A 23,974-nucleotide genomic window follows, 5' to 3' on the forward strand; every position below is an offset into this window, starting at 1 on the left:
ATCATGCGTCAGGACACATGCGCTTTACATGTAACCGTGCGTTTGGCTGTTTAGAAAGCGTTTTTCTACATTGCTGAAAGTGTAAGCAGCTGTAAAAATGTTAACACACTATAAGCAATGAAGAAAAACACACAGCAACACGTAAAACGCATTTGTTCTGACGCATTTATCCCAAAAACGTCACATGGGAACGCACGGGCTGAAAGGTCTCGGTCCCTGTTGATGCTGTAGCGGACACCATGTGATGCCTCACCCATTGAGGAGGTTATCAGCTAACGTAATTCAATAACGTAATTCAATCAAAATGTAACTAAGAAGCTTGAGATCAAATTTTATTTCTATATCTTATAGTATAATGTGTCCAAATCTGTTTCTCTCCGAATCTTGGTGGAGTTTTAGCTCTATAAGGGCTGGAGATCCACTAGTTGCTGTAGACTGTATCAGCAGCCTCAGGTCGCCGAAACAATACGAAACTATATAGATGCCGCATCCGCTTCTGTGGAAACTTTGGCCTCACCCATTCATGTAGAACGGAAAACAAAAAAGATTTGTATCCCGAAGTAAGTGGAGTCACCCCACTGTAGACTGGCACCCATTGCCACCCATAAGGTGCCCTCCATGCACACCTCACTTAACCCCTTCCTCCCTGCTTCCCCCGGCGGCCCGCACTTCTCGTAAGCCGCCATTGCCCCGCCCTTCCCCTCCGTGACGTCAGAGGCGTGGTCTCCGGAGCGCCAAGCGATTGGTCGATCCCCCGCCCTTTTTGGTCCAATCAGAGTAACGGCCTGTGATAGTGCGAATAGCGCTGGAGGGGGATCTCAGTCAGTCAGTCAGCGCTGCTGGGAGGCGGAGGAGGAGGTGGAGGAGGAGGAGGAAGGCTTCTCCCACCACCAGCTCCTCCAACCGACACGGTCACACACCGGGATCCGGGGCCCCGCAGGTGAGCCGGGCGGATGATGCTGGGGAGAGGCGGAGGGGGGCAGTGCCGGGATTCAGTCATGTAGGAGCCGTTACATGGAGAGCGCTGTGCGCAGGCGCAGTGCTGTCAGCCTGTGTCCATCCATCCGTGTGTCTGTGTGTCCAGTGCTCGTCACGTGACCTCCCCCCCCCTGAGCCCCATGTGTTGTGTGTGTGTCCTCTGTGTGTCACCCCTGTACCTGTCACCTGTCCCCGTGCTCTAATCTCCATCTAATCCCTCCATAATCTGTGTCACTCAATGCTACCTGTCACATCGCCACGCCGCTGTGTAACCGTGGACATTGGCGCCGTACAACCTTTATCGGATGCGCCGGGAGGTCGTTATCAATCGCGGATCGTGATCAATCAATGTATCAGAATAATAAAATCGGTCCTGGCGATGATTTGGGGAGGACGACCGTCATCGCCTTTAAACGGATCTCAGAATAATTGGGGATTGGTTCTGTCTGTCATATAGTATCCCTTTAAGGGATCCCCCTTTAAAGCGGTTTCCCCGCCCCCTTAATACTATGCATTTAGACAATGTGTCATCCATCCTTAGAGGGTTGCAAATTTTTTTTGAGCCCCTCTCCCTTTAAACATTGGGCAACCCTTAGACTCAACTTTTGGGTGTCACCATTTGTGTCACCTGGGCCTATTATTGGTAGACCTTGAGCCCACTGGAGAATCCTCTGCGGCTCGGGTGGGCCAGTCCGACCTTGAATGGTGCCAATAGGAGAGAATGATATACAATGTAACCGTTCTAGAGAATATTCTCATATAACGTTCATTGTGTTGTTGCTCTGTTATTCCACTTGGGAGTTCACATGTGAATTGACAACTGGGTGTTCCCCACTTTGATGTCTCATCACAAATGACCGTGATTGGTTAATGAATCGGGGAGCATGCACTGACCAAATTTTCTTCTCTTGTTAGTTTCTATACTTACACACCCCCTCTGACAAGTGCCATCGCCAAGCTGTCATCTAGTCATTCATTTCAAAAAGGGGAAATAATGCTACAATGTTAGGCCACAGGATGGGAGTCCTTGGCTAAGCAGAGGGGAAGGGGCTGTGTCCGGATAGTGCAGAGAGCTAAGAGCACAGCAGTGTGAGGACACGACCCCCAGTGTATACAAAGAAGTAGTAATCGTGGAATACAAATCCATTTTTCGTATAGGTGAAAATTTTAACCTATCAATGAAATGTTCTAACAGCTAATCCCCGTGGTCCCTGCCAGGCACATGCATACTCCTGTATATGTCCCTAATGGGGAGAGGGTGCAAGTTGCATAAAGGGAACCTGTCCTAAGACTAAAAGTCCTCAATCCACCAGGACATGGACAGAAACGCAATGATGTCCTTCTATGTCCAGAAAGGTTAATAGATATTTGAACCCTGTATTGAAATGATCTGTAAGGAGTCACCGGGGAGGAGAAGAGTCACATGGGATGTCCCCTCTTGGCCTAATTGATGTCTCATAGGACGAGTACATCATCACAGGTCTGGCGGCAGCCACTGAAAGTAGATTATGATGATTTCATTGTCCATGATGCAGACAGGGAGGAGAAGCCTAGCATGACTCTTCTCCGCCCCCTTGACTCCTCAGGTCATTTCTATACAGAGTTCAAAGATATTTTTATACCAGAATATTGAAGCGCATCATTGTGATCCATTCCCTGTCCTGGGTAACAGGCGGGTAAGTTTGTGGATCTAAATCCCAATACCAGGTAGTTCTTTAGCCACAGCCAGGACTGGGTCATAAAGGTCAAGAATCTGGAAACGGATAATCTTTCTTTCAATGGCTTAAACAAGATTCAGAAACCTGCACACTTGTCCTTGCCCTGCACCCAAGAGTTTTCCATCCTTATCCCTGAATTTTTATTTTTCCCATTCTGGGATTTGTACAGATGATCGCTTGTTCATACTATATTATACCAGCCTAGGCTGATACTCGCACTACTAGGTCCTGCCCCTTGCAGGATCAGGAAGGCAGTTAATACTGACTGCACTGGGGGCTTTCATCAGGCAGACCCCATGGTTGTCACGAAGGCATTTGGCACCTCCCTCCAAATCCAAAGTTTGGCGTGGGTGATCGCAGGATGTAGAGGTGGCAAAGCCCTGTAGACACTGTGGTCACTCATCGCGAGTCTAACACCACCCGTATGTCCTGCTATGACTACAAGAAGACCCGGACCAATCGCTACTTCCAGGTGGGTTTAGGCGGTGCACTGCTCTGGAAATACTAATCCTGTCCTATGATTGGTTGATGTAGTTCAACAAAAAATAGTTCTACTTTTCGATATATCCAGAAGTTTCACTTTCATTTCTTGCTCAGAAGATGACTGAAAACGAAAGAAGGCGCCTGGTTGTCGTCAGCAGCACAAGATCTCTGGGTAGTGCCCGTTTTTTTTCTGTTTTTTTTTTTTTTTTTTTCTTTTCTCTCCTCCTCTCCCTACGCTTTTTGTATATCAAGAATCGTTTACAGGAAGCCCCCGGGAGGTTCTTTTAGGCTTGTTCTTAAGTTGAATTTGTATGTAAGTCGGAACTGGAATATTGTATTATTGTAGCTCCAGACAAAAGAATTTTCAATAAGATTTAATTTTTTTTTTTTTTTTTTCCTGTAATGGGAAGAAGGATTATCCATAAAGCTTCATTACAGACGCCTTACAGCTGATCAGTGCCGCCGGGGACTAAAGTCCCCAGAGAGGTCACCGGAGGTCATGGTGGACAGAGGGGTCTGTCTGTAACTAGGGGTCATGTGTTTTTAAGTAGGGGGGCGTCTGTATATAATACCACCGATGCCCAAGTAAAATTTTATATTCTTGTTACTAAAGGCACAGATAGTGCTGCTTCGCCCATGTCCTTGGTGGCAAGGACTGGAGAGAGGGACAGAAAGTGCGGCCCATGCAAGAGGAAGCAGATGAAGTAAGTCGCAAAGGCTTCTGGGAAAGTAGGGTGTGTATATATATATATATATATATATATATATATATATATATATATATATATATAGTGACAGGATGTAGTAGCATAGGCTTTTTTTTCTGGCTCCATGACATCCCCTTTCAGGCATCGTTGACACAATCAGTTTACAGCGTTAACACGGAGTTCACATTCGGTTTACATTTCATTCAGCAGTAAACCCAATGTTAAGGGATCGTAAACTGGTTGTAAACTCACATCAACTAATCTCAGCCTTGGGGCTCATTCAGACAGCTGGAATTGTGGCCGTACCAATTGCCGCCAGATCACAACCACAATGGGCGTCTATGGCTCATGGCGAGTACACGGTCACCACGCAAAATTAGGGGAGATTTGCAGCACGGCCGCTCATTTGCCCATGAACGGAAGTAAATGAAGGTGTGAGGTGCGCTCGCTGGGACCCAGGGGTGAGCACATGGGCATCTGCATGCACCCTAAGGGTGGGTCCACGCGGGGTATAAATTGCAAAATGCTGATACTATTGCCCTTGATTTTTTTTGCATGTAGTTTTTTTTTTTTTTTTTTTTTTTTTTTAAGGGTGAGGCTGATTTTTTGTGTTGTAGTTCTTACTTCCCTTTTTTTTTTTTTTCAATTCACCCCTAATCTGAACGTGCGTCTGACGGTGTATTTACACAGGAAATGGTTTTTACCGCAGAACAAATAGCCTGGCAATATAAAACAGTGTGAAGCAATACTAATTGTGCCACTTGGGAGAGGCAGTACTATCTGTGCCGGTTTACAGAGTGGCTGTACCTTCATCACGATCTATGGAAGGGCAGCAGGACGATCTGTGCCAACTCGACTTACATTGTGAAATAAGAAGGTAGCACAGTTGTACTGCCACACCTTTACATAGTGAGACAAGAAGACGGTACTACCTGTGCCTTCCTTATTTACACAGCGGCTGTGGTGGGAAAGGACAGGACATAGCACGGTCTGTGTCGACTTCATTTAAACCGCGATGCAAGAAGAAAGAACTTTTGCTTACCTGACTTCTCATAGTGAGACGAGAAGAGGAGACAGTACTGTCTGTGCCTACATCATTTACAGAGTGACTATAGTGGGAAAGGACAATAGACAGTCTGTGTTGTTTTAAAGTTTCAACATACTTTTTATAGTGAGACTTACAGATGGGTACTATCTGTGCCTACATAATTCACAAGGAGAAAGGGGCAGAAAGTATGATCTGTCCCTGCCTAATTATTCTGAGAGGAGGAGGTAGCACTGCTGCCCTTCCTTACATTTGTGAGTCAAGAAGACTATACTATCGGTGCCTTCATTTACAGGAGGAGAATAAAGATGAGTAACAGGAGCTGTCCCTTCTTAATGTTTATTCAGAGACAAGGAGGTAGCACTGTCTGTGTTACTCGCTGTCATTGAACAATACGGCCTCCTTGTCTTGCAGAGATTCCTTCCTTGAATCTATGTGTCATTCTCCTGCCTGTTTTGGGGGCGGATATTAAGTGAACGTGGTTTTAAAATTTGGGTGTCCTGTTGGTGCCCCTCCTCTTTAGCGGGGAGCCTGCAGGACTTAGTGCTCCATTCTTCAGAGACAGAAGGACCATGTACAGCAAGGAGCCAGTGTCTTGTGAGTAGGGCATAATGTGAACCGTTATCAATTCCTCCGTTTTCTAGATCTCTGCTTGCTGTTATATATTGCTTCATTGTTTACGTCCTGTGTATAAGAAGCGGTCTCTGGTCATGTGATGTCACACAGGTGTGTGGCTCATTATAACGCACAACTCTGACGGGGCTCTGTGATATAACCAGCCATGCACCAGGGATATAATGAGCCTAGGACTTGTGTGACATCACATGACAAGGGATATTACGAGCCGTGCACCTGTGTGACATCACATGACCAGGGATATAACAAGCCGTGCACCTGTGTGACATCACATGACCAGGGATATAATGAGCCGTGCACCTGTGTGACATCACATGACCAGGGATAGAATGAGCCGTGCACCTGTGTGACATCACATGACCAGGGATCATTTTTATCCACATGAAGTAAGCTATGAACCAAGATCTATAAAACAGAATGACTTTTTGAAAGTGGACAACCCCTTTAAGTTCAAACTATACACAAATCTGTTATATTGTACTCCACATAACTGTATGTGTAGTGTTGCACAAGATACGTACTTATATGCACATATGTATATATGTATACACACAAATAAAATAAGACCCTGATGTAAAACAATAGGAGTGACGACCCGCAATCTATGAATATAAACATGTATAGTGCATATATATATATATATATATATATATATATATATATATATATAATATGTGTGTGTATATATGTACATAGGTGTACACTATACATATGACCCCACACACCTCCCCGTCCCGGTGACCTTGTAGTGATGTCTGCAGGGGTTCTGGGCAATGTTCTGCTCTCGGTGACTTTTTCCCGGGGTGTCAGGAGACGGATGTCACGGCTCGGTGATAGTCGGCGCTCGCCCCTATTAGCCGGGGGAGGGGGGAAGTTTTGGCAGCGAGTACAAGTCTATGTGACACACGGCGACTCTTATCAAGATTCACATGTCAGCACCGAGCCCCCCCACCACCACCAGGGAAGACCAGATCCAGACATCGCAACGTGACCTTGACGCATCAAGTTCTATCACTTTTTTTTTTTTTTTTTGGGAAAGTTGGGTGGCTTTCCAGATGTGGGATGTTCGGAGCTCTCCTTTATCTTCTCGCTTGTAATCGCTTTTTTTTTTTTTTTCACTCTCCCTCCTTAGGCACCGCTTCAGCTCTGCGTGGGCAAGATGGCCGTCACCCTGGACACCATCAAGACGATGGGATTTCTTATTTTCAAGATGGTTTTACGGTTCGCCTTCATGGTGGTCAACAACACGGTGGCCATCCCGTCCTATGTATTATATTTAATAGCCCTGCAACCCCTCAGACTTATAGACAGTAGACTCTTCTGGTATATAGAAGGAGTCATGTTTAAATGGCTCTTGGCTATGGTGGCGTCCTGGGGCTGGACAGCGGGGTACACAGGTAAGGTCACACACACACTCTCCTTTGCATGATATATGATTTTCGTGCGTCCGTAAATGCAAATCGTAAGCTGGGTTCGGCCCAGTGGGGGCAATTACTTTACCGCACGTGGTTATATTTCCTGTTGGGCAACTCTTTCAAGGGTCCAAACTGCTGAAGATGCTATCGGGGGCTTTATACAGAGTGTTACCTACTTTCTTACAAGGTGTTTTGCAAGTGTGTCAGTCTTCACTGTAATACTAGCATTCAGTTCATGCATCAGAAGGATTTGGATGGGCAGTGCTTTGGCTTCTCCGCAAAGGACGGCGCCGCAGCACTGACTACTAAGGAAGGAAATGGGGAAAGAAGTGAATGTAAACATTGGGAAAGGATGTTTTTTGCAACGACGTTTTAACAAACTTGTTAGCTTTGGATTTTCTTTGCATTTCGGGTGATAAATACTTATTTGGAGATGGCAGAGAACAGTTCTGTTCCTATAGGGATGGATTGGAGGGTCGGCACATGTGTGTAACCACCACAGGACCCCTGCTCTAGTGATCATTGGGGGTCCCAGTGATTGTCACCTATTCTGTAGATGGGAATTGGGATATTCTGTATGATGATAAAAGTATTAGGATTCATAGATGTCATTATTAGGTGGCTTCATGTTTAGGATCCCCTTAAAGGGGTTGGCCACTTATACAAAACCATAACTGGGAAAGTAGAAGACCCTAATAGGGTATAATATTTGCCTTGCTAAAGTTTCACTGGGCACCAGGAGCCAGGGGTCATATGACCCATATGACCTCTGGGGGGCAGGACTTGGGACTTCCTGTGATGTCCCGTGTAGTCCATGCACCCGATGTCATAAACGCTCCCATAAGTGTTTTATACTTGCTTTGTTAGGACAACCCCTTTAATTGGCTAAATCCTAGTGATGGTGAAGGACATCACGGTTGACCCCAGGCTTTTAAGTGTGCGGAGACTTAAAGCCATTGATGCTCCGCTAGGGGATTCTGGGAGAGCCAATAAGTTTTCCAGGATAGGATTAGGAAAACATTTACTACTTTTAGCTACCGTCCAAGGCGTCCCCTTACCATCAAGCATGACTTTCGGGAAGCCTAATGACATGATGTGCAATTACAGCCAAACCAGTAGATCTATTCCAGAAGGAACAGACTCCCTGTAGACAGCGCTGTTTCGACGTGGTTGCGTCTCGTCAGTACAGTGTAGGGAACTGGTTTGGCTGAGTGGGAGGCTATTGACTAGAGCGCTTACTTCTCGACCCTAGTCGAATGCCTCTCACTCAGCCCAACCAGTTCTCTACATGCTCAACAAGTACATGCTTATGACATACCTCAAGTGATCGCCTCTGTGACCCTGATCAATTTGGTGTTGGTTTTTTCAAAATCCGTCCACCCATTAAAAAGATATGACCCCCGGAAGTTTCTATGTCAGTGATCTCTGAATAGCCAAAGGGGCCATTTAAAGTTACCCCCTTGGCTATTATGAGATGATTCACTTCTGGGGGCCATATCTTATGAACCGCTTGATGGATTTTGAAAAAAACAACACCAAATTGACCAGGGGCACAGGGGCGATCACATGAGTTGTGTGATTCAGAATTTGGTACTTGGTTAGTCATCCCCTTTAAGGAGGTTATATGTTGTTTATAAAGTTTATTTTGGTTATTAGATGTAAATTTATGGCGAGACCCGACTTAAATACATCGGATTAATAAAACCACCTCCCAATAATGATGATAATATTCGCCCACTCTGTCTACATTGATTTCCCTTTGTTTTCGCGCCCATTGATTATTCCTGAAATCTGGTTTGACTGTGCAGCCCTGCGGTCAGAACTGAGAAGAGCCGCCGCCGCCGAGTGACACGCTTGTTTACTGAGCCTCCGACGCTGCCCGTAGACTGTCGCTTCTCCGTTCACGTCCAAAGCAGCAATACAAATTCTACAGAAGCATGTTGGGCAGGGAAGCAGGGTAAGTGTAGATGCAGCTTTGGATGTGAATGGAGAAGAAAATTTGTAATTTTGCTAGAAAGCGGAGCGGCGTCACTCTGCCTTTCATGGAAGTTTTGTAGTTTTGATGTTGGGGTTTCCCTATATGAGGCCTGGATGTATACGCCCGGCTATACAGGCCCGGATATTTTCGGTTGTCCTTTCCATATTTTAGGCACTGAGGATCTTGATACGATAAAGGATCAGGTTGCTGCATTGTGTGCGGGAGCTTTACCAGCAGCTGCTGAAGGAACAGCTGAGTTTTCCTTGACTGTGACTTTCCACTTGCCGGTGCCTTAAAGGGATGTTTCATTTTATAGCTCAGCTGTTACCATAACTCCCGTAGACTTTAATTGAGTGAGTGAATCTGTTTATTCAGTCTCCTGACTCGTAGCTTGAAAGACCCCCTAATCTACAGTTAGATGAGGGTCCCAGAGGTGTTGGTTGTGTGGCGGTGGGTGAGGGGGCTCTATAAGTCGCGTACAGTGTATGTAATGTAGGGGGAAAAAACCCTTAAAATTAACGTTGATCTCATGTCCAGGAACATGGGTGGTTTCCTCTATGAATTAAAGGGGCGTCCTTGTGAATAAAGCTTTAAAAAAAAATTCAATAAAAAAATATTTAAATTTTGCCCACCCATACGGCACTTTAACTCCAGAGTCGGCGTCTATTTTCTTTAGTGATGTCACTACCCATGTGACAGACCGCAGGCCAGAGATTGGCTGCAGTGAGTCATGTGACTTGTGTAAAGTGATGCCGGATCAGGACGGGGCAGTGAAGTATCGATGCTAAAGCTACTAGGGGGTATGATGGGTGAATTTGGGTTATTTTGTCACAGATTTCTTAATGTGGCCTTATGCTGTTTTTTTTTTTCTTTTAAATCCCTTAAATCCTTTTAATTCTTGAAGTAAAAAAAATTTTAATTTTGTGCTGGCCTGTAATACTCTGTATCACCTGTAGGGGCGCTGCCAATAGAATGCACAGTTGGAATAAACCCCGACTTGACGATCAAAAGTGATTACTTGGATTCTCAGGACTCAGATGAGCGTCGATGAGCTGATAATGGCAGAGCCTTTAAGAATTTGAGGTTTTGGCACAAGCCCCGGCCACACACATCAATCCTCCACATCGTATGTCCGATCCTTTCTTACATGGTTCCCAGTGAATGGAACTGAAGTCTTTAATTGAAGACAAGTTGTAATTACACATTATAGTAAACCCACCAACGGCTTGCGAGGCCCTGACTGAGCGGTGAAAATAGGATGCCTTCAGACCAGCTCCTTAAATAACTGGGACTTAACCAACCAATCACAGCTCAGGTTACTGTTGGCCATAAAATTTAAAGGAAATCTACCACCAGGATGAAGGATGGTAAACCAAGCACACTGACATACTGGTGTGCACCCCCTCTGGTAGGATCTGATCTTCTATTAGATTCTTATACCCTGGGTTTTTTTTTTTTTTTTTTTTTAAAGGCTTTTACAATTATACAATTATGCAAATGAGGGGCTTCGGGCTCCATAGGTGTTAGTGGAGCCCATCAGACTCATTTGCATAACGTATACCCTGGTTTTTAAGAAAAAGAGAAGAGCAGATCCTGCCAGAGGGGGCACACACAAGTATGTCGGTGCGCTTGGTTTACAATCCTTCATCCTGGTGGTAGATTTCCTTTTAAACCCTGTAAACTGAGCTCTGTGATTGGTTGTTTAAAGCATTTGTTGCCGATTTTATAGAATTTTTGCAACATTGCTTTCTCTTAATCTATTTGGGACCCAAAATTGGTCCTTTTAAATTTTTTGGGGGGATATTTTTAAATGGTCTAAATACTGTATATCAAACTTGATCAAAAATGATAAAGAAATATTTCACTTGTCGGGGACCAGGTGACAATGGTATCAGTAACTGCTGTATATACTATATACTCAGGGACAACAACCCAGTTTTGGTCTTTCCACCTCTAAAATCCCTCTTCATCTGGTTTCTGGAGCTGCAGGAATTTTTTGACAGCGCGTTTTGTCAAAAATAGTTGGCTGCAGGGCAAAGCTATGAGTCCCGGGTCCATTGTCTCCACCTGATACAACAGGATGGGAATAACATGCACAGCGGGGGCCATTTACACAACCATGAAGCTCCTGCCACATGACATTTAAAAAAAAAAAAAAAAAATTATTTTATAGTGTTTTTTTTGCTCATTTCATATTTATTTTACATTAAAAAATCCTTCGGTATTTTTGTTTTACCTTTAACTATTTTTATGACGTAATTTTAATTTTTTTTTTTTTTATAATAATTTTTTTATATTATATCAGGACAGGAGATAAGTATCAGATTGCCGAGCGCCTTGTCATCACAGAGCTCAGTTTACAGGGTTTAAAGGAAATCTACCACCAGGATGAAGGTTTGTAAACCAAGCTTGCGGTTGACCGATTGGACCACAATGTAGGAGAGGGGTTTGTATTACTTTTAGCAAGATTTTTAGGCAACCCCATCCCCCAGAGTCCATAGTATAGGAAATAATAGAAATGGACAATTCCTTTAAGCAATAAATATCTTTCATATCCCTTTTAAGTATGAACTAAATGGCAAGAATTTGTAAAGCAGACTTTGTGGTGATGATACTTGTAACAACTTCTATTTGTTTTAGAACAACAAGTTAGAATAAGTTTGAAAGTTTTTATAATTTTTTTTTTTTTTTTTTTTTCACTTTTCTACTTTGTATTTCTGTAAATAAGCCGGTGCCATGGCGACCGGCGTTGATGGTATTCCAGGCTCGTCTACACAAAGGTCACGCCCGTGGCACTCTCCGCGTGGCCGCATCTGTCACCTTGAGGAGATCACAGGGCCGTCGCGTTACACTTGTCATCCGATCCTGTATTTAATCATGGCGGGGAGCCTGTCCGGGGGTTTTTAATAATAGAACAATTTCTCCGTAGTTTTCAGTACTTAAGCAAATCAGCTCCCTGCCAGGACAGCGCGCTGCGGGAGGGAGGAGGGAGAGATGCACGATAAAGGGACGGCGCACCTAAAATAATATTTATTATAATAATTCTTTTTTAAGGGCATAGTCAGAAAATTATAATGTTTACAGTGAAATCCATGGATCGTCATGCTGGGGGTAAATTAACTTTTTCCTTGGAATTTTGGCCGATTGCCCATCAGCTGTTTAACCCCGACATATCCAAGATGGAAGCAGATGGCTCCGAGCTGTGTGTGACTGTCATGTGCCGTGGTGTATTAAGTGGCCGTATTGCGGCATCTGCAGTGGTTAATACACCACGGACATAGTTGTTTGCGTCCGGCCTGAACTATAAGGCGAAACAGATGATGACAGGGGGTGTCGCCTATTAGAGACCTATAATCTGGGTACCCTCCCCCCTAAACAGCGCCACACCTGGCCATGGGAAGTGTCTGATATTGCAGTTCAGCCATATAGAGATGAGTTGGGCTTAACTAAAATACCACACACTATCCATGGTCAGGAGGGGAGAAAGCAGCCATGTTTTTCAACCTACGGAGCAACCCCTTTAAAGGAAGTACCAGGATGAAGGATTGTAAACCAAGCACTGATGTGCGCCCCCCTCTGGCAGGATCTGATTTTCTTTTAGTTTCCTATGCCCTGGTTTTTAATTTAAAAAAAGGTTTTAAAAATTATGCAAATGAGCCTAAAGGGACATGGGCCTCATTCACATAATTTTAAAATCCTTTTTTTGGGGAAAAACATGGGAATAAAGAGCTAAAAGAAGAGCAAAAACTGCCAGAGGGGGCACACTCCAGTAGGTCAGTGTGTTGGATTTACAATCCTTCGTCCTGGTAGTAGATTTCCTTTTAAGTTGGACTTTGCACAGATATTCATTTCTCTGATCGCTTTTCCACCCGCTTCGTCAAGGCATTGAGCTGTGGATCACAGCATTGTACATGTTGAAGCCCATCGTCCTTTACAATAAAACTTTAGGAAAACCCCTTTTAAATGGGTTGAAAAACTTGTCTGTCTTGCAATACCACACACTACCTGAGGTCAGGAGTGGCGCTGTTGATGTAACTCAAATCCATTCACCTGAGCTGCACACCTAGTCAGGTGTGGCACCGTTGGTTGGAATAAAGTAGCCATGGTTTTTTTGTGTTTTACCCTAGACGACCCCTTTAAATGACCCACTTCCTCTCCTTTCTAGTGATTATTTTGTATAGTCAGCCCTAGTTGGCACCGTCTGATGAGTGAGGAAGAAGGCGTCTCCCGAATATCTTTGAAATTTCTCTGACCATTGGGAATAATCTCATAATCTGCATTACTCCCCAGGTCAGCGGAGATAATCCCGTGCATTGTCTTCGTGTCGGATCTCTCCCTCTTCTCCTCCTGTATAATTTCCCGCAGCGTCGCAGCCCCTTGTGTGTAAACATATGCACGTTATTTCCCCGGCTAAGGAGCCTCCTCCGAGGCCAAATTAATTAGCGCACAGTTGGCGTCAGATGGCAGCCGCTCTCCGGTGTATTATTCTGTATGGCGATGCCACAATCAGCCTCTCCGTGCATATATGTCCGTGCCCGTCTCCTTGTTGGACCTCCTAGCGGATCAGAACCTGCACCAATCTGGGGCCATCTTTTTAAGATCTTTAATTTGCGAGCATCTATGGTAAATTGCAGCAGAGGAGAATGAGAGGACCCTAACCTGTCCGGTGTCTTTCTTGGCTTCCATGTGGGTCATGATGGTGACCCCAATAAAACTAGCTCCATGTTCTCCTTATAGGGCATCTACCACCAGGATGAAGGACTGTATGCAAATGAGCCTGAGGAGCTCCAAAGGTGTTAATGGGGCCTGGAGCCCCTCAGGCTCATTTGCATACAGTCCTTCATCCTGGTGGTTGATGTCCCTTTTAAGGTAAAAATTTAGGGCTTTGCATTTAGGTTTTTATATTTACCTCTTGACTACTGATTAGGACACTTACTGTATTCCCACTCGGACAATCGTGGCTCTGATAAGGGACTTCAACTTGGCTGCATTGTTTGTTGAGTACAATCATGTCTGAAATCCCTTCCGTTTCCCAGACATCAGAGCCACGATTGTCCGAGTGGGAATACAGGAAGAAACCTAAGAAAATCTGTAGCTTTTGGGTCGAGTAGGCTGTAAATGCAAGACTCCCATCTATTTAAGGGATTATCGAATAAGTCGTGGACTTTGCCGGCTACTCCATCACCGTAAAAGCCGAAACGGAGGGTTAAAATTAGGGACATTTAAAATTATGCTAATGAGCCAGAAGGGCTATGGGAGGGGGGGGGGTTACTAATGCTCCTCCTTGTTGTCCCTTCCCAGGCTGTTACATTGTGCAGGAGCACTTCTCCCCTCCCTCTGCCTGCTGTAATCTCGCATAGTGGGAGGGGGAAGTGTTTGTGCACACTGACTCATTAGCATAATTTTAAAAGTTGATTTTGAATGGAAGGTGGCCTTGGATGGTAAATATAAGATTACCACAGTCACGGTGCCCGGATCTATCAATAGTGGCCCTGGTTTTTAATGGTAGCCTTTATCTAATGAGGACCTGTCAAGTTGATTTGGGACCCTAGCTCTTTTACAGGTCCTTTTTACATTTTGTGTTCCCTAAATGAAAAAATGTGAAAAAAAAAAAAAAAAAAATACCGTCGCGGGAGGCACAGTGCGAGGTCTGCTCGTGTGAGTCCGATGTGTCTCATCAGACTCACATCTAGGCAAATATAAATTTTTGCCTAGACATGAGTCCGATGAGACACAACGGACTCACACGAGCAGATCTCGCACTGTGCCTCCCGCGACGGTGTATGTATTATAATATATTTTTTATGTGACCATATAGGGGGCTATTGAGGAGATTTGGGACACTAAAGCACCGGTCCATGAGAACCTGTGGGTGGTTTAGTGTCTCAAATCGCCCTAAGGGTTCCCTTTACCTCTACCTGTACCGTGCAGCGCTGGCCCCTGTTTAGGACAGAACTGATTCCCATCCAGTAGGTGCCTATGAGGACTTGTGGCGTCGTGTCCGGGAGGCTTCTACATCGCATCACGTGGAGCACCTGAGTCTTGGCTCTAATGAATTATGTAAAGGACCTTTAACCAGCGCTGTAGCTCCACCGCGTGTCTTATATCAATCATCATAAGAGCCTTTACCTGGATGCCTCCTGCTACTTCCATGTAAGTGACCCATGTGACGAAAGCGGCTGTTGTCCCACTACACTACTGGGGTCTCCTGAGAAGGCGTCTTTGCCTCTAATATTTTGGAACCTTTCCCCGTGTTACCACCAGACAACGTCATTCTCTGCCGGGCCTGGCTGTTCTGCTAAATGCAGTACTAACCTAATGGCTGCACTCACTATTCTGCTGCTGGTGCAGTCACTGTGTACATAGATGACATTACTTATCCTGTACTGATCCTGAGTTACATCCTGTATTATACCCCAGAGCTGCACTCGCTATTCTGCTGCTGGTGCAGTCACTGTGTACATACATGACATTACTTATCCTGTACTGATCCTGAGTTACATCCTGTATTATACTCCAGAGCTGCACTCACTATTCTGCTGCTGGTGCAGTCACTGTGTACATACATGACATTACTTATCCTGTACTGATCCTGAGTTACATCCTGTATTATACCCCAGAGCTGCACTCACTATTCTGCTGCTGGTGCAGTCACTGTGTACATACATGACATTACTTATCCTGTACTGATCCTGATTCACTTCCCAAGTAATGTCATGTATGTACACAGTGACTGCACCAGCAGCAGAATAGTGAGTGCAGCTCTGGGGTATAATACAGGATGTAACTCAGGATCAGTACAGGATAAGTAATGTCATGTATGTACACAGTGACTGCACCAGCAGCAGAATAGTGAGTGCAGCTCTGGAGTATAATACAGGATGTAACTCAGGATCAGTACAGGATAAGTAATGTCATGTATGTACAGTGACTGCACCAGCAGCAGAATAGTGAGTGCAGCTCTGGGGTATAATACAGGATGTAACTCAGGATCAGTACAGGATAAGTAATGTCATGTATGTACACAGGGACTGCACCAGCAGCAGAATAGTGAGTGCAGCTCTGGGGTATAATACAGGATGTAACTCAGGATCAGTACAGGATAAGTAATGTCATGTATGTACACAGGGACTGCACCAGCAGCAGAATAGTGAGTGCAGCTCTGGAGTATAATACAGGATGTAACTCAGGATCAGTAGAGGATAAGTAATGTCATGTATGTACACAGTGACTGCACCAGCAGCAGAATAGTGAGTGCAGCTCTTGAGTCTATGGTGCTAGTGGGCTGCCGAGCCGAAATAGAAAATGACAAATCCGGGGACATTGTTCAAAATTGTAAAAGATGAATCAGCAGAAGGGAATGTGATGAGCGGCTTCAGATGTATCCAACAAATGACGTTCTCCTGCTCGTGTTACAGAGACCGGGACGCCGGAGCGAGGAGCCTTAGTGAAATGATCAGTTCCTCTATTTCCCCGGCTCAGGCTGCGCTGCCTGCAAGCGGCAAAGATCCTAAAACAAATGAGGGAAAGAAATTGAATCCGAGATGGATTATTTTTTTTTTTTTTTTCTTTTTTTAATTTAAAAATATTAAAGTAATAATACTGATCCCTATCCGCGAACAACCTGACATAGGGACTCGAACATGTGACCAATGTGGTCGGCACCAATGTTACTGTTGTCAGTGATTGGCTGCAATGGGCACATGACCTTATCAGGACATTCTCATTTGACGACATTAGACTGGGAGGTGACCTTGGTTCGTCTGAACAGGAGAGGGCGCTGGTGGGTACAGTCACTGTTACTAATTCTTTTAATGTTCTAATGCCCTTTAACCCCTTCAGGACGCAGCCAGTTTATAGCTCACGGCTCAGGCCCATCTTTTGTAAGCTGACATGGTTATAACTTTTGAACGCTGTAACTTATACAAAGCTTTTGTTGATCTTAACATGAGTAGTAAATTTCGTCTGATAATTTTTTTGCATTTTTTTTTTAAAAAAAAAAGAATAATTAAAACGGACAAATTTTTGGGAAAAATTTTCGCCGTTTTCAAAATTCGAAAATGATCTAGTTTCAGATTCATACTTAGAGGTCCTGTCACCCTAAAAAACGGCACTAGGAGATGTTACTAAAGTAAGCAGCTCCTAGTTCTAAAACAAACTCTGCAGTGTTACAATGATAGCGTTACCGGAGGTTTCTAACACCGCTGCGCTGTACAATAGAAACGCCGCACCGCTCTCATGCGGCAGTCACCGCCCCTAATCCCGCCCCCCCCAATTGAATACGCCGGACCACTCTGAGAGCCCCGGGGTCTGCCAGTGCACTGGTCTGCGCGATCCTGTCTGGGAGCCGGGTCCCTAAAAAGTGGCTTCGGCGTTAAGGGGTTAATAATCAAATTAGATAATTGCGTAACTTTTTTCCTGTTAATTTTGGATAAAGTTGGAAGAAACCATTGTTTCGTTGTTACGTGCCCCTATTTGGTGTCGCTGCTTTGGACAGGATCTGACTCTCTTGCTTCCTCTCGATGAGGGTCTGCTCCTCTCCTGACAAGCAGGGCAAAAAGCCATTTCTATTGGTTTGGATTGTAGTCAACTCTGGATCACAATGGTGAAACCTGTCTGTAGGTAGAGTGACTGAGCATGTGCGACCACCAAGAATCAAAAGACTAGGATGCCGCTCAGCTACACTGAATGCGAGGAGGCGCCCAGTGTGGTGGTGGGGGGATCACCAGTCACGTTCATCCAGATAATGGTCAGAGAGTCCCTATAATTGGGATTAGAGACCGTTTGTGAATATATTTTGGTCCCGTGCTCCCTGGTTGGATGGTCGCCGGTGTCCTGTGCGGGCTCATCCGTATACAGTCACCTGGGTGTATATATTGTCCACCTCCTAGGAGCTGTCATTGTGCTTCCTCCTCGCACAATACTCTTATCTGAGCCCATGTTAATGAGGTGTCGGCACAGTCTCCTGTCTATATTAGGTATTGATCGGGCGGGGGAGGGGCGCGTGCCATCCCCAGGTGACCGCTGCATTATCTGTTTGATCGCGTCGTGAAGCTCATTGTGGATTTTACCGTGTCTGACGCGTTTCAGGGTCATTCCTTACCTGGTCCTGAATAGGAAAGAGATTCTGTAAAGCTGAGGGTCTGTTCAAGTCAAAGCTTAATGTATATCTTAAAGGATTGTTCCACTATAGACCATGTCCCCTATGCACCACGTCCACCACAGCTCATGAGATGGAGGGTCCTGTGTGCAATGAGCTCTTCGGCTTCTGTCCTTGGCGATGTTCCTTGCTGATCTCCATCAGTCCCGTGGAAGTGAATACAGCAGCGACTAGTCACATATACAGCACACAGGACCCCCTTCTTATGGTTAGACCCCTTTAAAAGGAATCTGTCAGTAGCAGCAGGACTGTGATATATATATATAGCCTCATACTGCTATGCTCTGTGCCCTCTCTGCAGAAAGTGTTTTTGGTGTTGTCCAGCAAGGTCTGTGTAATCAGACTTTTGTCTATGTTGTTAGTAGAAGCAGAACTGTGAAATGTGGATTTGTATTCCAGGATTGTAACTTCTGGAGGCGTGGCTTCACATTTCTGAGCTCTCTTCAGACAGTGTAGTGCATTGTCCCAGGAGAGCTTTGTAACCATAACTTTGTGTATGTTGTTAGGAGCAGCAGGATTGTGAAATATTTATTTATATTCCAGGATTGAAGCGTGCCCTCATTCTGACAATCTCTGCAGGGCCCTCTGCAGAACGTGTTTGGTGTTGGCCCTCTAGATCTGTGTAATCAGACCTTTGTCTATGTTGTTAGTAGCAGCAGGACTGTGAAATATTGATTTATATTCCAGAATTGTGGCTTTTTTTTATTTTTTTATTTTTTTTTTTCTCCAAGGGCACTTCTGGAATTTCCTCACTGCACTGTACATTGAACTGCTTCACAGTACCTCCCCACTGCTCTGAGTGACTGCTTTAGTATCCAAACAGAAGCGTCCTATAGCTTTTTACTCAAAGCAGATAGGAGGGGCTGTGGGGTTATTATATGCAGATGCATAAGAACACAGCAGTGTGAGGAAACACAAGTCCAGCTACAATCCTTGAAAATGTATCCATATTTTATAGTCCTGCTGCTACTAGCAACATACGCAGCTAGGATTACACACCGACATCTAACACTGGCGGCACAGAGCACAGCAGTGCGAGGACACAATCCCAATGCTCTTAGAAAATCTATAATCCTGATATATAGATCCATATATCACAGTCCTGCTGCTACTACCAACATAACACATCTCTCCAGGGACAATACCTAACACTGGCTGCAGTTCTCATTCTTGCAGGTGTATAAAATAAGAAGTAGACGCTGTTGGACTCCTATTTTAAAGGGATTGTTCATAATCTTGTTACTTCCAATATAGGTAGGTTTTGGTTGTCAATTTTGGAGGATTGTCTAGACTGCAGGTAGTAGATCCTACTCCATCCCATCCATGGATGTTGGGGGATCCCTTGTTACAGTGTGTGTGCGGGCAGATGGATGCTTTGGTTTATCGAAGTGTGTTGCTCCAAAATATGGCAGCTGCCCATAGCCGGCCCCCGGTAGGTGCTCTGCCCCTGTTGTTTGGGATGAGGTAATCTGCAAGTGACCCTTAGAATGACTCTCTGTGACTAATAGCAGGGTCATAAGTTACTGCTCCTCCGCCAGGGTCCCACCCGACTTGCAGGGGAAGTTGGAAAAGTTTTATTTTACAGCTCAGAAGTTACTTTTTAATTTTTGCTCCCGCGCTCGGCACATGGTGGGTCGGTCAGGACCGGGTTTATTATCCCTCTAGATAGCGTCGTTTTATGGTAAGGTGCGGCTCTGGAGTTGCTTTTTCACTGTTGTGTATGACGCGTAGACTTTAGTTTCCAGTCCTGATCACCCTCGTGCAACTTTGACACCAAAACTAGTCGGGGTTAAGCCTCAATAAGATGACGTTCGAGGTGTAAATTGATTTGTGCTCTCAGGTTTTGGACCACGAGTGTTTCAGTCCCTCACGGGTGCGTTCACACGTTGTTTGTTAACACATTGTAAACGCGATTCAATTGTGCTTGCGCTATGTAAACTTTAACAAATAGTTTACATCACGTTAAACAAATTTAAGTTTGTGTTTACTTAAAATGTGTCATTAACCTGATGTACCTTATATACTCGAGTATAAGCCTAGTTTTTCAGCACAAAAAATGTGCTGAAAAACCCAAACTCTGCTTATACTCGAGTCAAAAAAATAAATATATCTAAACTCACCTTTCCGGCGACCACTGTATATCTTTTGTGTGATCTGTCCGGCAGCAGGCTATATACACTGGGGCAGGGTCTGGCAGGCTATATACACTGGGGCAGGGTCTGGCAGGCTATATACACTGGGGCAGGGTCTGGCAGGCTATATACACTGGGGCAGGGTCTGGCAGGCTATATACACTGGGGCAGGGTCTGGCAGGCTATATACACTGGGGCAGGGTCTGGCAGGCTATATACACTGGGGCAGGGGCTGGCTGGCTATATACACTGGGGCAGGGGCTGGCTGGCTATATACACTGGGGCAGGGGCTGGCTGGCTATATACTGGGGAGGCTGTGACCAATGCATTTCCCACCCTCGGCTTATACTCGAGTCAATAGGTTTTCTCAGTATTTTGTGGTAAAATTAGGGGCCTCGGCTTATACTCGGGTCGGCTTATACTCGAGTATATACGGTAAGCGCATTGTTAATGCAACGTAAATACAACGTGTGACCTTGCCCTTAACCAATGGCATTTGTTGATTGGGTTAGACAGGATTTTCTCACTATAACCTCTTTGTAGTGTCAAAAAACTTTGTGATGAAGTGTAGGACATGATCCAGGTTCTCAAACCGCTTTAGGAAGTGGGACCTGTCCCATGGAGTTTATGGAAACACTAGAAGATCCTGGACAGGAACGTTCTGCTGATGGTTGATCATCTGGAAGTTGGCGCTGGACCAGAGCCTTCTGGTCCAATGTCTTCAGTCCAAAGTTGATGAGATTGAACAAGATACCTTGTGGTCTCATTCAATCCCATAGTTAAGCGGGGGACATGGGAACCCTGCTCTCATACCATTTGTTCCATGGCGTTCATGGTAATCTAGAAGTTCCTGAAAACGAACATCCTGGAGATGGTTGATCCTCTGTAGAAGTTTGTTCTATCGACTTACAGATTGACCATTTGAGAGGGGAACATATTAAAGGGCATCTACCACCAGGATGAAGGACTGCATGCAAATGAGCCTGAGGGGCTCCAGGTTCCATTAACACCTATGGAGCCTGGAGCCCCTCAGGCTTATTTGCATATAGTCCATCATTGTGGTGGTAGATGCTCTTTTAATTGGTTATGTCCAAGCAGGAAAGTTTTGGAGAATACACAAGAACCACGGTGGGTCTTGCTGGTTTGGGGTTACTTTGGTTCACCAAATAACCTCATTATGGGGTGAACTCTTCACCAACAAATAGAATAAACTGTAGCAGACTCGAGGTTCTCCCAGGATGTCTCCTCCACGTCTATGGGTCTACTGTAGCTTCTTTTGTTACCCAATTAGCCCAGTCCAAGGCTTAGTCTATGTTCCTAAGGCGACTGGCATCAATGAGGCGATGCTGCCATTTGTTAATTACATTGGGGATATAGAAGGCCATTTTCTTAAAGGGCTATTCCATGGTCATTTTTGGTTCACCCACCGCTGAGTCGCTTGAAGAACACAGCACCAGTTCATTACACTGACTCGTGGCGTGGCCAATTCATTATGTCGACTGCAATACCAAGCACAGCCACTGTACCATGTAGAGCGCTGTTCTTGGCGGGGAAGTTAGAGGTTTTTTTCAATGCGTTTATCTTGGAATTCCCATTTTTATAAGATCACATCTCATAATGGGAGCAGAAAATGTGACTTGATGCTTCACAGAGCCGATTCCCTGCACACTGTTCTATATAGAGATGCTATAAATATGTAGTAAAATATGCATCGGAATAGAAAAGTCCAGGGAAATCACCTCATTGTTCCCGGGACACATTCTTCTTCTCTCTCTGACTACAAGTTGTTCCAAGTTCAGTCGTCCGTCCCGGCAACATCAAAGCCTTGTACAAACATAATGACATCAACTAATGATCTGTAAAATCGTCATTTAATAGTGGTGGATGGGCGGCGCTCTTGATAAACTTTTCTTTTTTAAAGTTACAACTACCCTGAATTAAAGGGATTGTCCAACATCAACGATTACACATTGAACTAGCACCCCCCCCCCCCCTCAGGTCGGGGATGAAATGTCCTTCCTAGATTTCCCTCTTTTTTTTTTTTTTTACGTTTTCCAAAAAAAACAATAGACAAAACTCCTCCAAAGTGATGTGAAAGTTGAGCAGAGAAGTTTGCACAAAATGAGTCAAGTTTAGAGGCTGCAGGGAGAGTGCCGCCACTGTTTTGGGTTCCATATCACCTAGGACCCTGCTTCTGGTGTCATATTCAAGATAAGAATCTCATCTTTCAGTTCACATCGGGTTTGTGGTTCTGTGATCTACAAAACCAGAGATATAGACAAGTTGGAAAAAAAACTGGAATCTATCTATAGCAAACATTTCCAACTAAGTCTTTAGCTGAACAAGCCTGGTGTGATTTGAAAGATGAGATTTTTATTTAGCTTATGACACCGGCAGCCCGATTCTAGGTGCTATAGAACTGAAGACAGAGGCATCATAAGTGACACTCTCCCTGAAGCCTCTTAACTTAACTCCATCTCCATATTATAACAACGTGTGATTCAGAGAGGATCGCAGATCAAATTATATATATTTTTATTACACACACACAAGGCTCAGACACTTATTAAACTTGGTTTACTTTGTATAAATCCAGTAGTCGTTCAACAAAATAAGCGTACATAATAATGGTTTCTATGGTTTCTAAACTTGACTAATTTTCGGCAAATATGACTCTTCTCTGCTCATTTTCACATGACATTGAAGGATTTTTTTTTTTTTTTGGAGGTAAACAGGCGAAATTTCACATAAAAGGGGGAAATCTAGAAAAGACATTTCATCCCCTGCCTCAGGGGGATAGTATTTTTTAATGGGGTAAAATCTGGTGACACTGTGCCTTTTGCACTCAGACATCTAGGTCAGTCCCATAAACTGTAGTCTCATTCAGTACCATAGTCTTTGTTTAAATTGCTGCTCCATTCAATGTTCTCATGCCATTTGTCCTGTGTGCACTCCATGGGGCCAGAGTACTGGAGTAGGGAACACCCTAATTTTTCTCAGATATTGGCGCTTTAGCTGTATGCTATTTTTACATAGCGGCTGCTATGTGTGAATCCGCCCATGTAGTATAGGAGGGTGCTGGGTGCTCTATAATGAACTATTAGAATACCAGATGCTTCTACTCTTCGGGCTTCATACAAGAGCCTCCTGGTGTCTGTCCGCATTGCAGAGCCGTCTTATGGTGTAGTCTGTATAACTCCTTTACATAGTTGGCTGTGCTGCTGCTCCAATCATAGACCAGGTGTATTACATGGTCTATGGTTGGAGCCGCAGCACAGCCAACTATGTAAAGGAGTTATACAGACTCTACAACATAAGACGGCTCTGCTCCAAGCTGCAGCACTTTATCCAGGAGCAGAATAAGACCACCATGGGCCCTGGGCTGTATGAATATTATAGTCCCCTACAAGTCTGGATATACTTCCTACATCTGGTGCTAGAATCAGCTTCTTGGAGGAGGATGTGTCCCTTCTGCTGCTTTCAATCTGCAGTTTCGGGACCTCTGGAGGACCTTCAAAGGTCCTGAAATGGCTGTTGTGTACATGTGTATTGAGAGCAGGTACAGATGTTACGAGGATTTCTTGGATGTAAGTCCTTCTCAGTATAAAATTTGGTGGGTGGTTTTGGTAGCCATGGGCCCCCTAGAAGGCTTGGGCCCCGGGCTGCCTCCCAAACTGCCCATATTATAATCCACTGCTGATGTTCTCCATTGCTTTTGAAGG

At 44.7% G+C, this 23,974-nt stretch overlaps 1 protein-coding gene across 2 annotated transcripts in view; it reads left to right on the plus strand.

Moving 5' to 3' along the window:
- Positions 1–785: 785 nt before the first annotated feature.
- LPGAT1 (lysophosphatidylglycerol acyltransferase 1) overlaps positions 786–23,974 on the plus strand; it is a 60,153-nt gene continuing 36,964 nt past the window's right edge. For both annotated transcript variants that reach the window (XM_072140175.1, XM_072140176.1), the window contains exons 1-2: positions 786–940; positions 6,700–6,964. In XM_072140175.1, coding sequence (XP_071996276.1) covers positions 6,727–6,964 — 238 coding nt within the window. In that variant the 5' untranslated portion in view covers positions 786–940; positions 6,700–6,726. The remainder of the gene's footprint in view (positions 941–6,699; positions 6,965–23,974) is intronic.

The sequence above is a fragment of the Engystomops pustulosus genome, chromosome 3 (genome assembly GCF_040894005.1).
Source record: "Engystomops pustulosus chromosome 3, aEngPut4.maternal, whole genome shotgun sequence".
NCBI classification, from domain to species: Eukaryota; Metazoa; Chordata; class Amphibia; order Anura; family Leptodactylidae; genus Engystomops; species Engystomops pustulosus.